This window comes from Sphaerodactylus townsendi, linkage group LG03, assembly GCF_021028975.2.
Source record: "Sphaerodactylus townsendi isolate TG3544 linkage group LG03, MPM_Stown_v2.3, whole genome shotgun sequence".
NCBI lineage: Eukaryota > Metazoa > Chordata > Lepidosauria > Squamata > Sphaerodactylidae > Sphaerodactylus > Sphaerodactylus townsendi.
In genome coordinates, this window is record NC_059427.1 from 84,240,924 (window position 1) to 84,253,902 (window position 12,979).

The 12,979-nt window shown below is 47.0% G+C and overlaps 1 protein-coding gene across 2 annotated transcripts; it reads right to left on the reverse strand.

Annotated features, from left to right (window-relative positions):
* Positions 1-84: 84 nt before the first annotated feature.
* On the reverse strand, positions 85-6,055 carry HNRNPAB (heterogeneous nuclear ribonucleoprotein A/B). 2 transcript variants are annotated; one of them, XM_048491197.1, is made up of 8 exons: positions 5,860-6,055; positions 5,401-5,730; positions 3,783-3,951; positions 3,541-3,699; positions 2,255-2,386; positions 1,042-1,129; positions 796-948; positions 85-717 (listed from the first exon to the last, which is right to left on the reverse strand). In XM_048491197.1, exons 2-8 carry the CDS (start codon positions 5,694-5,696, stop codon positions 650-652), a joined length of 1,065 nt encoding a protein of 354 aa, XP_048347154.1. In that variant the 5' UTR covers positions 5,697-5,730; positions 5,860-6,055; the 3' UTR covers positions 85-649. The 2 variants fall into 2 exon arrangements, with proteins under 2 accessions (XP_048347154.1, XP_048347156.1); XM_048491199.1 differs by lacking the exon at positions 796-948 and having other exon boundaries at positions 5,860-6,052.
* Positions 6,056-12,979: the final 6,924 nt, after the last annotated feature.

Below are 12,979 nucleotides of genomic sequence, written 5' to 3' on the forward strand. Positions count from 1 at the left end.
GCGCTAGACACTAACATTTCTACTAAACTTTGACAATTTTTTCACTGCTCTGTAACTGGACAGCTGGAATAATGGCACACGGCACTGGATTATGCTTTTTTATTCAAAAGCTAGGATAGTATCAATATCCATGTCATGGTGAATCAGAACACATGTAAAATACCTTACAATACATTAGATTCCAAAAAGGTACCAAAAAGTACAGTAAAATTAACACTTCCATTACAGGAAATGTATGACACAAAACCAATACAAAATAAAAAGGTGGAAAGTGACACTGGTTCCCTAAGATGCATCTTATTCTGTACAACTTGAATAACATAGTTTATAGTTAGCTCCATGGCAGCCCCTAGATGCAGCGCTGCAGCTTTAAGCAGACCCTCAAAATCAGTTTCAATCTAACCTATCCATAAAATCATTAATCTTCAGCAAGGCTGAAATTTACACACCACACTGTCTAGACAACTATTATCTGTAAATATTAAACAAAGACTTTTCCAGGGAGCTCTTCTGATACACATAACAGGCCATAGAAATGTATTGTAAAGTTAAATTTGGTACATAATTGTAATGTCCATCTACAGCATTAAGTACAAAACTTATGCAGCAGTCCTGCATTGCATGCCACTGCATACCTGAATACCTTTGATCAATATGGCTTGTAGTTATTCTGATGACCACGTCTTGGAGCCTTTCCATAATTTGAACTGCCTTGACCTGTGGACAAGAGATTAAATGTGTTCAACTGCTAATTAGTTATGCTTACATATACCCAATACAGTTCTCTTTACTTACTGTAATCATATCCCGGTCCATATCCAAAATACCCATATCCTGAATAATCATAGCCTCCATAGCCACCATAACCTTGCTGATAGCCGTATCCTTGACTCCCATAACCCTGGTTCCAGTAATTGCCATAACTTTGATTCCAATTTTGACTTTGAGCTATAGAAAGGAAAACCATCCACAAAATCCCATTTTAGTATAGAAGTTTGTTTTAGAATGTGTCCATACTAAAGTAGCGTGTACAATACTCACCTCTTCTTCCACCTCTTCCTCTGCCACCCCCAGAACCAAACTGCTGCTGTTGATAGACTTCTTTTGGCTGGGCTACCTTTATCTCACACTGAAATAAAAAAGGTTTCAGAATATGTAAACAGAGCTGAGAGAAATTCCGGTACAAACACATGAAAGTATAGACTCTGGCATGGTAGCATCTTCAACTTGGGCCCTCACCATCACTATTATTGAAAAATCTTAACAGCAACCTTATCACCTTCCCATTTACAACATTTTTTTCATTCCTCATTTCTGCATTAGGGCCAAACAACCCTTAATGCCACATTTTAAACTTAATTACAGATAAATGCATGTGTAGCTTTTCAGTTGAGAAACAAAGTTATTTTATTTGTTCACGTGTCCTTCGAATGAGACTATGAACACAGATCAACTGCTCCATAATTTAAAAGCAGATAGATCCTGCAGCTTTTTTAAAAAACTAATTTTACTACAGCTGTGCAATTGCTGTATTTTCTTTTTTGCACAATATCATGCATCTGCTCCTTCCCATCTCTGTCTGTGGTAGGCAATTTTAATTTGCTTTTTAAAAAATGTGCTTTAAGAAGGATTTATAAAAATGAGAAATTTTGTTCAATCAATCGCCGAAAAGGAGGCAAAGCCTCTAATGGCTTATTATATCTTTCAGCAATAGATGAAGTTAAGGTAAGGCAGTGGTGGCGAACCTATGGCACTCCATATGTTCATGGACTACATTTCTCATCAGCCCATGCCAGCATGGCCAATTGGGAAATGTAGTCCATGAACATCTGGAGTGCCATAGGTTCGCCACCATGGCGGTAAGGGATACAGGCCCAAACATAATTTCCTATTCCCTCATAACTGTACCATACAGCAAATTGTAGTGTTCAGATTTGAGGCTAGATTCCTTATTCCCTACTCAGTTACAGCAAAACAGGTATGTTTTAGCTTAAGATACATGGAGAGGGACAGAGAATAAGACAAAAATATTTAAAATGTCAAAGCATGTCTTGATTTAAACTGATCTTTCTTCAGGATTTAAAACCTTCCTCAGTGACCATGATACACTACAGTAATACAGAACTTTACTGAAATTTGGAACCTTTCATAATGTAATAGATCATGAATATTTCAGCACTAAGTTTTCTCCAACTATATTTCCACATAGACAATCGTTAAATGAGCCATTAAGCTCAATGCCACTTATTCCTACCTTACTGCCACTAACATTGTGAAATTTTTTCTCCAAAATCTTCTTGACTGGCTCTTCTTCCTTAAATGTGATGAACACAAACCCTCTTCTTTTATTGGTCTTTGGATCCATTGGGAGTTCAATTGCCTCAATCTAGTAAAACAATAATAATTAATGTTTAGATGGATAAATCTATTGGATTAAATTACTTGATAAATGAGACCTGAGAACCTTTACTATATAATAGTTTCTTTTTAAGAAATTCAAATTCTGCTGTAAAATTTCTGGATCTTCTGGAACAAGGCTTTCCCAACAGATTCTCATATCTAACTGGCTAGTGCTCTTAACTATGACAAGATGAGTTTTTTGTAAATGCTAGCCGATCTATCCATTCCCTCTAAGTTCTAGTTTTCAAAACATTACACAAAACTGCTACTGCTGTAGAGCTATAAGGCACTAATTCACTGTCAGAAGTTGAAATGTTGTATCCTCAGAACAGCATGAGCTAATGTTACAGAAGATGTAGAGAGCTTGTGTCCAATTCCCACAATCCTTCTACTTAATACAAATGCATTCACCTCTCCTCTCGGCTGCTGGGAATTTTGGGGAGTACTAAAAAAAACTTCTCCAAAATATTTTCCTGTTTTGAATGCTTTTATACACAAGGTGAGCATGCTGTAGAACAGACAGTTCTTAAATCAAGGATTCATTTCTGAACCTCAAAGGATACATAATCGTAATGAGAGGAGCAAGCAGGGCTTCCATTGCTTTTCAATTTTCTTTTGTACTTTTGACCTGACTTGTGGTTCACCTGTTCACCTCTCCCTCAAACCACTGTGATACATATACCCACAGATGGGGCAACAAATAGCTTACTGCGCTATCTTATTGGAGGGAAATAAAGATCAGGAAGTAGGGCAGAAACTACACCAAAGCTCCAGAAAAAAACTTTGAAAGTTCATGTGAGAACTGAATTCTGTTTACCAAACAGCAAAAATTAAAGTACGTATGCTAAGATACCATAGGGTGAAATCAGTTTTCCGTTTTTTCTCAAGCACTGGGAATATCTGCAATTTTCCTTATAGAATACTAAAGCATAACTTTTACATTTTATAAATGTCAAACACTGCAACTTTATATTTTAAGTATGTTATACACTACATATTTTATTTTGTTAGGACAGTAAGTATTGCATATATTCCAGTATTCCCCAACATTTCCATTTCCCCACTCAAAAAACAACAGGAAGAACATGTTTTTCCTCCCACAGCTTCAAAATTTCCAGAAATGTTTATTTCCATACACACCTCTCCAAAGTCACCAAAATATTCCCGGATTTTCTCTTCAGTTGCTTCTGGGTTAAGTCCACCAACAAATATTTTCTTCACAGGATCCTTCTTCATTGCCATTGCCTTTTTAGGATCAATCACTCGTCCATCTAACTTGTGCTCCTTCTGTTCCAAAACCTAACAAATAATTTAAGAAGTTAGGATGAAATTAGAATTTAGAGGAGCACTTAGAATTTAGGTTTCTAACCCTTCAAGCTTACTTTGTCAACACTTCCTGCCTCTTTGAAGAGAATGAACCCAAAACCTCTTGATCTTCCTGTATTGGGGTCCATCTTTATGGTGCAGTCAGACACTTCACCAAATTTTGTGAAGTAGTCTTTCAAGTCTTTCTTGCTTGTATCCCAGCTGAGACCACCAACAAACATTTTCCTGAAACAGAGTTTTAATACAACAGTTATCATTAACAATACTGAATCTTAAAATGTTTGAATAAATGAGCAGTTACCATCCATTTCTTTATGACCTGCAAATAGTTCATAATACATTAATCACTCAACTTAACACATATCATATGTACTATTATACCAACACAAAATACAATTCAATTTAAAGTTTCAGTTATCTACAATAAAAACTCAGATAAAGCTACAACTAAGTATGCTGCAAACTGGTAATTACATTTCTTATAAGTACTAGTTTGGGGCATTCATTGCAACATTTTAGCAGATAAATCATTAAAATAAATAACAAAATCTCAACAGAGCATGCACTAACACAAGAGTATGCAGTTTCTTTCTGCTATGTTGTTTTCCCCCTTACTATGTCAGTTCCTTGTAACAAACATGTGTCCAGAAAATTTTTGCTAGAATTTTATTCCAGCAAAAGTTTTTATGAGTCCCAAATTGGTTAATCAGAAATGACAATGCCCATCTTTAAAAAATGGTGTAGCTTTGCAAAGTAATTAATAAATTGTAAGGCTTCTCACACTTTATGCTATGGGGACAGAATAATACTCAGAAACTATTGTTAGTTGTTAAAAGTAAAAAGATATTCACAATGAGGAGACACCTGTTTGGGTAGGACAGTATCAAAACTGTGAAACAGCACACCTATGTAAGTAGCATAGTCATGTGGCACTGAATCATGAATTAGTTTTACTGTTTTGGGGAAGAAGCTACTACTGCAAGGATCAGGAAAAAGGTGACAGAATTAATCAGCTTCAAGGGCCAACAAACCTATAACAGCAATCAATAGTTCAACCACTCTTCACCAATAAATCTGTTTTTGATTCCCAACGACCATATGAAAATATTGGACGGCAACTTAAAGTTCACAAATAACTGTGCATCTGTGGATTTACATAAATGCACTCAATTACGCAATGATATTTTCTATGCAGCATGTTACTCTTATGATACAATCCTTAGAAGTTACAGACAACCTCAGGGTTAGGAAGGAACCACTTGGTATATTACTAAAGAAAAGCAGCCCAAGCGATGAGCTGAAAAGATGAATTTTCAAGGTTACCTAAAATACACCGACGATTCAGCTGTCACAAAGCGGGGAGGGGGCGCACTCAGCCATTGCGAACAAAAAACCGCGGCTCCCTCGCTCTCCCGCCCTCCCACCGCCACATGGCAGCAACAAAAGGCAGCTCCAGAACAAAGGAAGCGGTCCCGCCGCCGTCGTGGCGACTCCGGCCCGGCTCATTGTCTGCTTCAGGCTCACTTGCAGGCCGCGCCGCGCCACGCAGCCGCCCTTTGTCGGAGCCTGCAGCGGCGCAGAGCGGAAGCGGCCTTGGGCCCGGCCCTCCTCCGCCACCACACGGCCGGCCGCATGGCATGGCGCAGGGGAAGGAAGGGAGGCCGCCGCACTCACCCCGCGTCTTCCTCGTTTTTGCTGGCGTTGATCTGGTCACCCTCGGCTCCATTCTGGCTGCCAGTCGCCTCGGCCGGAGCGGCCGACTGACCCTCCTCTCCTCCGTCCCCTGCCTCGGCCGCCTCCTCTTCCTCCCCGGCCACGGCCGCCACCACCTCTTCCTCCTCCTCCTCCTCCATCTGCTGCTGCAGCTGCTGCTCCTCGTTGCCGCCGCCGCCGCCACCCGCGGAGCCCTCGGCCGCTTCCGCCTCGTGCCCGTTCTGAGTGGCGCCCAACTGATGCTCCACCTCGGCCATGGTGCCTGTCCGGAGACCGCGCCGCTGCTGATACCTAGGCGAGAGACACAACGGAAGCCCCCACGTCACGGAGGCCTCACGAGCGAGAAAAGCGCCTCAGTTCGCGGAGTAGGCCCAGCCCCCCTCACGACCCCTCAGAGCCTCGAAAGCTTTCAGTACTCACGTTAAATGTCACTCCGGTTGCGATCGGAGGCCAGCCGGAATCCCGCTTCGAAAGCGCCGTCCGGATCTGCTCCCCCCTCACCTCAGTGTCGTCAACTGCCGCTGCTCCTCCCTTCTCTCCCGCGCGGTTTTTGCCTCAGAGACAGAAAAGACGCGGCGCTTCAGCGCTACCCAAAGGGGAAACGCGCGGCCTCGCGTGGCCTCCTTTTATAGACTTCTCGGGGTCGCGCGGACATCCTGCAACAAGCCTTCTCCTGATTGGAGAACAGGACCAGTTACTCATGTAGAAGCGTATTTCTCATTGGCCCGCGAGTTCTTTGTACGCCTCTCCCGTCTACTCCAAGTGCTGGCTGAGAGGCCTGCCGCTACTCCATGGGCTGGAGAAATAGGAACGCTGAAGGCCAAGAGGCTGAGAATCGGTTTCCCAGAAATCAGCGGCGACTTTCTATAAAACAAATGTTCTGGGTGCTGCAGGAAACACTAGTGACCATAAATAGCCGTCTAACAAAAATGAGCCTTACAGCAAAGACTAACAGACGCGTGATTTTGCAGAAGAGGCTGTTTCCAAACAATTGTGTACAGAAATGGTTTTAGTACAATGGCCTTCCTAAAATGAATAACAGAATTCACAAAAATATAACATCCGGAGCCCATCATAAAAAATATAATTAAAACAGTGCATCATATCTGCTACATAATTCATAGATGTTACAGGAGATGTATGCGTCTAGAACAAACTGGTAAAAAGGGAAGCAGGGGCATAAAGTCAATTGAAAGCTTCCAAATGCTACAGCCCGTTTCATCAGATTTGTAGCTCTCCAGGTGGCACAAGGGTAGGGTGCAGAGGATGAATGTAAACAGTGGAGCCAAACGTTCATAAACTGCATTAAGAATAACATCCTTAGTGAGTGAGAAAACCTTAGTGTTAAGACCTCTTCCAACAATAACACTTTCTAAGAATCATAGCAATTTCACAACGGAGTCTCTGAAGTTCTTTTCTTACATGTGGTTTGCCAGTTCTCAGCCAACATGGGCATACTAATACATGGTTTCAGAGGTCTGCAACCTGCGACTCTCCAAATGTTCATGGACTACAATTCTCATCAGCCCCTTTCCAATCAAGGCTGATGGGATTTGTAGTCCATTAACATCTGGAGAGCAGCAGGTTGCAGACCCCTATGGGCTATGATTTCATCAACAGTCAATTTGTTAGCATTAAAATCAGCTTGGGAAAATCATTCTGCATGCATGCCCTTTCTCGGAATCCTTTCTGCTGTAAAGTTGGAGTATTTCTTTTGCACGTGGCTAAATAAATAGTAATATCCAGCAAGGGTACTGGATGTCAGTGATAGCATCTCTGGTGGTGTCACAGTACCAACTCTCTCAGAATGTTTTGCACATGGTGTCTGGCACTACTGCGCAAAAACACTAGAGAGATGTCTTCCTTCACCAAATTTGTCACTGGAGATTCTGTGTTTAATAACTGGACAGTCAGCACACATGTGGTACCACACATGTGGTAGAGAATATTGCTAGATCGCTGAAGTGCTGAAGCAATACTTAGCAGGTTCTCTGAATTCCCAGCTTTCATATTTTTAAAAGAAAGTCTCTAGCCTCTTCCCTCGCAGAAATATGCTTTAAAAAAATGAAAGCTGGGGATTCAGAGACCTGCTATTGCTTTAATGCTCCTCTAATCTAACAATATTTTATTGTTTTATTTGTTTTTAAACTGACCATGGGTTTTTTTTTTGTCACAATCTACTTCTAGTCAGTTTCGGGGTCACACAGCTTTCTGGTCAGTTTCATAGCAGCCAGCTAGAAGACCAGAAGAACCAAACTATGTGAAGACAGATTCCTCAGCATTTCATCACTAATCTTGCATGTTAAAAAAAAATTAAAGGTGCAAAACTTGTCACTGGAGGGAAGGGAAAAGGCAGAAGGGTGGCAAGGAATCAGTTGGGGAGGTTGGATGTAGGGGTTGGGTGGGCCTCAATGGGCAGCAAAAAAACAAACTAAAAGAGCAGAATTGGCTTGGCAAAAGTGCCCATTAAAATGTGGAGAACAGCTGAGGAAGAGTCGAAGCTACTTCTTTAAGAGACAAAACCTATGTGGGGAAAAAAGTAGTTTGGTGCCAAAATTGACAAAAACCAGATGTACAGAATAGGTCTATGTTGGTCTGCTCTTGAAAATCTGGAAATGAAATTGTTGTCAGGAGCTAACTGACTAGAACACATACTGCATATTTAAAAACATCTATATTGACTATCAGTTTGCTTCCAAGTTCCATTAAACTTGCTGTTGATAACTTTTAAAATCCTTAATGGGTTAGGACTGTACCTAAAGGCCTGTACTTCCCATATGTCCTCATGTGCAAACTGGAATCTTCTGATTGCCACCTTTAGTTATTCCTCTGTTTACGATGGCTCACTTGGCGTCATTTAGAGCAGGGGATCCCAGCAGTAGTGCTAATCAACACATTTTCTAATGTCCACCAAGTACTTTTAGAAAGTGGGTGTGGCAAGATGTAGATTTTGCCCAGCAAGGCTTCTGATTGGCTATGCAGATTTTTAAAAGATACCGGTACTTCATTGTATCATTGAAGGTAAGTTGTGACAGCCATTCTGTGGCTGCTTTTGCCTCCTGTTGCAGGCATTCTGTGTCAAAATTCAGGGGTGCTTGCAGGCTCAAAAAGATTGGGGGCTTCTGAACTGGAGCCCATTGCTTCTCCAATGTAACTTGCACTCAGAAGGGTAGTGGGGCATTGCTTTTAGATTAGAAGGTTCTAGGAGGCACTGTACCATCATTGTGGCCCTTTCTGCACGGGCCTCTATGCGCCCTCACACTGGCAAGAATTCTGCCGGCGTGGGGGTGGAGGCTGTTCACACGCAAGCATGCAAGCGGCCCCAGCAGAGGCTGGCGCAGCAGAGGCCGGCGCTGTCCTCCAGGGGTCAGAGGTCAGCGAGGGAGGGTCTTAGGAGGACAGCAGGGCAACGACGGCGACGAGGTAAGTGGCAGAGGGATGGGGAAAAAGCGTGTTCCCGGCGGTGCTGTTCGCACCGCACCGCACCGCACCGCCAGGAATATGCTGTTTACTCAAAAACTACCCTTTAAACGGGTGTTTTTGAGGGCGGCCTGACACCGCCCTGAGGGAGGGGAAGGGGAGCCAGGTCGGCGCTGCTGCGTTTCAGCAGCGCCGCCTGTGCGAACAACTTTTGCCGTCCCCAGGCCGCCGTTTTTGGCCCGTGCGGAAAGGGCCTGTGTTTGTAAGACCTTTGAATGAGGCTTGCAGACATTTTCTTAGAGTGAGGGTTAATGGGGGTCTTTCTTTACTTTGCATATTGGGAGCAGTTTGCCAGCTGTGCTGGAGGATTTGCCCTCCCTGGAGCACTTACCTCGGTGGTGGGACAATTCTGCCAGCATGCAGTTGCTGTCCCCGGGTGCTAGAACACAGCCCTGGATTCCGCGTCAGCATCCCACCTCAGCTGCCGGCTAAGTGGGGGTGGGCTAGAGATGAGGGCAGGGAGCCAATATTATGCTGGCAGGCCGCAGACCACACTTAAGCCAGTCTTTTGGCTAGCATAAGTTCATTGTCGACCACTGAAGCTTCTTGGTGGCCGGGAGGCTTTTTGACTTACCCACACCACCAAAAAGCTTCTTTGGGGGCAGTGGCTTGTAGATAGGGCTGCCCGTCTGTAGTAATGCACTGCTGACCCAGCAGCACCGTAGTAGAACGTTGGGACGCCAACGGACCTACGGCCTTCTGGTCGCACCGCACCCCCACTCCTCATCCCCCTATGAGTCACGGGCCATGAACTGTCTGGCTCAATCACCGGGCGCAGGGACAATGGTCTTGCCCCCAGGTGAGGATTTCATTAGGGCTCCAGACGCTTACAGCTCCTCTCCGCATGCGATTTAGCCAGGTGAGATCATGCATCACCATGATGATCTCCCGACCTCCCGCCTCCCGCTCTCCCGGAACTCCCCCCAGTCATCCCTCCCACACGCACCCGATAGAATAACAATAAAAGGGTGCCAGGAACCCGGCATCGCGGGGAGACTTCGCTAGGAACACGGACCTCGGTCTCCCGCTGCTGGCGATCTCCACCAGATGTTATCTCCGCGTCGTCTGCGCTTCGCTTCTTGGCGCTGACCACGTGGAGTGCGCACTACAAGCTGGTGCCGAAACCCGGGAATCCTCGAGACCTCCACCCTGCTCACCGTCCGCCTGGGGAAGGGCCGCGATACCCGGAAGTCCGGCTGGATCGGCGCAAGATCCAGGGACCACCGTTTCCGGTATCGCCTCGTCCTCTGGATGCGGCGCGATCCAGAGACATCCCAGCGTCCTACCATAGGACACTCTCTCTCGTCCCGACGGAACACCGGTGAGTATGGGAGCTTGCAAAAGCAGGGCTTACTTATGACAAGCACGTTGACGAACTGGAAAGCGTTAGCGAAATGCGGCTGGGTCCCCGTAAAGAGAAGGGAGGCTGCGCAAGAACTGAAGTTGAGAGAGATTGAAGCTCAGTGTCCATGGTACCCAGAGGGGGACATTGAATCTTAAGGACTGGGGAAAACATCGAAGGCCGCGACTCTTCGCGACAGAGCACTGGCGGCGCCCGATGTCGCTGCCTACTGGGACGTGGAGACAATGTTTTGTCATACCATCCCAGCCTGCAGACCCTATGGTGGCTCCCTTGCTGTAGGCCAGCCCTCCTTTCGATCTTTTCAATTCCTCTCAATTTCCCAACCCGGAATTTTCTCCTATCCACTAAATCGGTGGACGCCTCGTCCTCCTTCTGCTACCCTTGCTCCTTCACCCATTTCAAAGCTTCTCCGGCTCAGCCCGCCCCCTCCCCTTTGCTCCGCCTTCATTTTCCGAAGCCAGCCACTGCACTCTCCGTCCAAAGCTGCCATCGCATAATAGGCGCGGGTTTCAAAACTCTGCATAGAGCACGTATTAGCCACGATCTGCAGAAGAAAGAAACCCTGGCGAGGAAGAGCGATGCCGATATTCTTGCATTGTTGCCCCGTCCATTTCACAGATACCGAGGGGAGGGTGAAGCGTCATTCGGCGGGTTGTCAGAAATTGCAGCCCTTTGAACTATAACATCCTCACTGGAAGCTCCATAAGCGATCGCGAGGCGTGAGGGGAATCACTAGCCCCTCACGTGGAGAGGCATGCTGGAGGCAATCGCTGAGGAATCACCTAATGGTTCGGACGACTGGAAAACCACCTTTTCGCATGCTCCTGGGCCCAGCACAATTTGTATGATCTGGGAAGAGCGAAGTTCGCCAGCAATGCCATCAGCAAGGTGGGAGCCGCCGGGCGGCGCCTACACAGCAGCTCAGCTTTACGGTTTCGGACATGCTTTCCACCAGCCCCAACGACATCAGATTGTCCTGCCTGAGGCCACCCTTACGATTGCGCCTTCTGAGTCGCTATATAAGGCATTTGTCAAAGTCCCCAACGCACGGCCAGCCAACCCAGAGATTTCTCTACCATCCGGCAAAAACCCCAAAGAGCCCCTATGCCGCATTTTTGTGAACATAGGCTCCAGGAAGGCGCTCAAAGAGGCAGAGTAGATAGCGAAGAAGGCCCAAAACGAGCTCCTCATGCGCCTGCGCAAAAGAGAAGCGCTTCCACGGAGTGCCGCGAGGGCAATCACCCGGGCCTGGGCAAAAAATCCTGAACTGGCCGACCATGCTTAAGGCTTGCCAGGACATCCGGATCCTCCGCCCACCAAAGCCTAGCCTCCTCGCCGCAGCTTACTCTCCACCGGGCGAGGAGGCAGTCTCAGTGAATGGCACTGCTTTAACTCGCGGCAGATCCGGACACTTCTGAAGGGAGTGTAGGCAGCCCGGTGGGGGGGCCTACAACCCCGCATGGAGGAGAGGTCACTCCCCCAGTGCAGGAGGAGAAGGCCACCTAAAACCCGGTGCCCACGTTGCCAGAAAGGCTTCCACTGGAGAAAGCGACTGCCCGTCGGGAAACTCCGCCCGGGCGTCTCCCCAACCCAGGACCAAGGAGGGAGAGTACTAGAGCAGACCCAAACACCAAGGCCCCTGCCAGAAACCACCTCCTGCATTGGCATCTCACTTTCGCAAGATGCACCCAGCCCATCTCCTTCAAGTTCCCCCACGAGGTTCTTGTCGCCCCAACCCATGCACGACGAGCCCATCCCTGCCGGGACTATTGGGCTGTAGTGCTGCCAAAGGCCTCTGCCGCATGAAGCAGGGACTGTTCATGCCGTCCCCGGAGTGATGTCCCTCGACTCCACGCACCAAGCGACCCATCCATCTCCAGGTCTGGACAAACATTCCACAGGAGTTGCCTTGCCGGAGCCAGCTGGGCGCTCAGTTGATTCTCTCTGCCCCATCGCTTCGCCCGCTGCCGACCCAATAAAGCGCTACAAGCCCAAGCAGCCAACATGGGCGCAGCCTACACCTCACCCGATAAAGCGCAAGCTGGCGGTGGAGACGCTTACTCGGGAGCTCCGCCCATACCTGGAGCTTCCTCGCCATGAGAAGGATGCATGTTCAAGGGCCTGGTGGACACCGGCGCTGATGTTACCGGGGCTATCAGAGCAGCCAAGTTGGCCCTCGACCAGTGGGCCGACCGAGGCTTGCCCGCACATCTGGGGGGTGGGGGGGGAGACAGACCCGGCGAGACGGAGCATCCGGCCAGCTACCACGGTCAACAGCCCAGGACTTGAGCGGCAGCATCACAGTCCGGGCCTCATCGCTTTTAAGACATTCATGTCAATCTCTGGGGAGAGGGACCTCATGAGGTCAAGTTAAAAGCGACTCTGGTCTGGGATGGGTAAAGCGCGTCACAGATCATTGATCCTAATCGTTACGCTTCCCGGTAAAATTACTTTCTGAATTTCCGTAAGGAAACTGTTTCCCCTCCCCTCCTCTTCTCTCTCTGTTTTTCGACCAGTAGAGGCGGGAGGGACCCGAATTAGCTTGAAACTGGCCCTCCCTGGATTAAAATCTGGGCCCGTCCCTGATACCGCTAGCACTGCTCAGGACCAGGCCCCAGCCCAGTTTAAAAAGGGGCTGCCGCCATTATGCGCCTAATACCCAAAACCACGTTTGGGGTTATGGCTGCCCAGCCGCCT

Coding starts and splice junctions, on each gene's coding strand:
- HNRNPAB (XM_048491197.1), bottom strand. CDS start 5,696: ATGGCCGAGGTGGAGCATCAGTTGGGCGCCACTCAGAACGGGCACGAG. Junction 3,700..3,782: donor AGGCAGGAAGTGTTGACAAA/GTAAGCTTGAAG, acceptor ATTATTTGTTAG/GTTTTGGAACAGAAGGAGCA. Junction 1,130..2,254: donor ACAATGTTAGTGGCAGTAAG/GTAGGAATAAGT, acceptor TTTTTATTTCAG/TGTGAGATAAAGGTAGCCCA.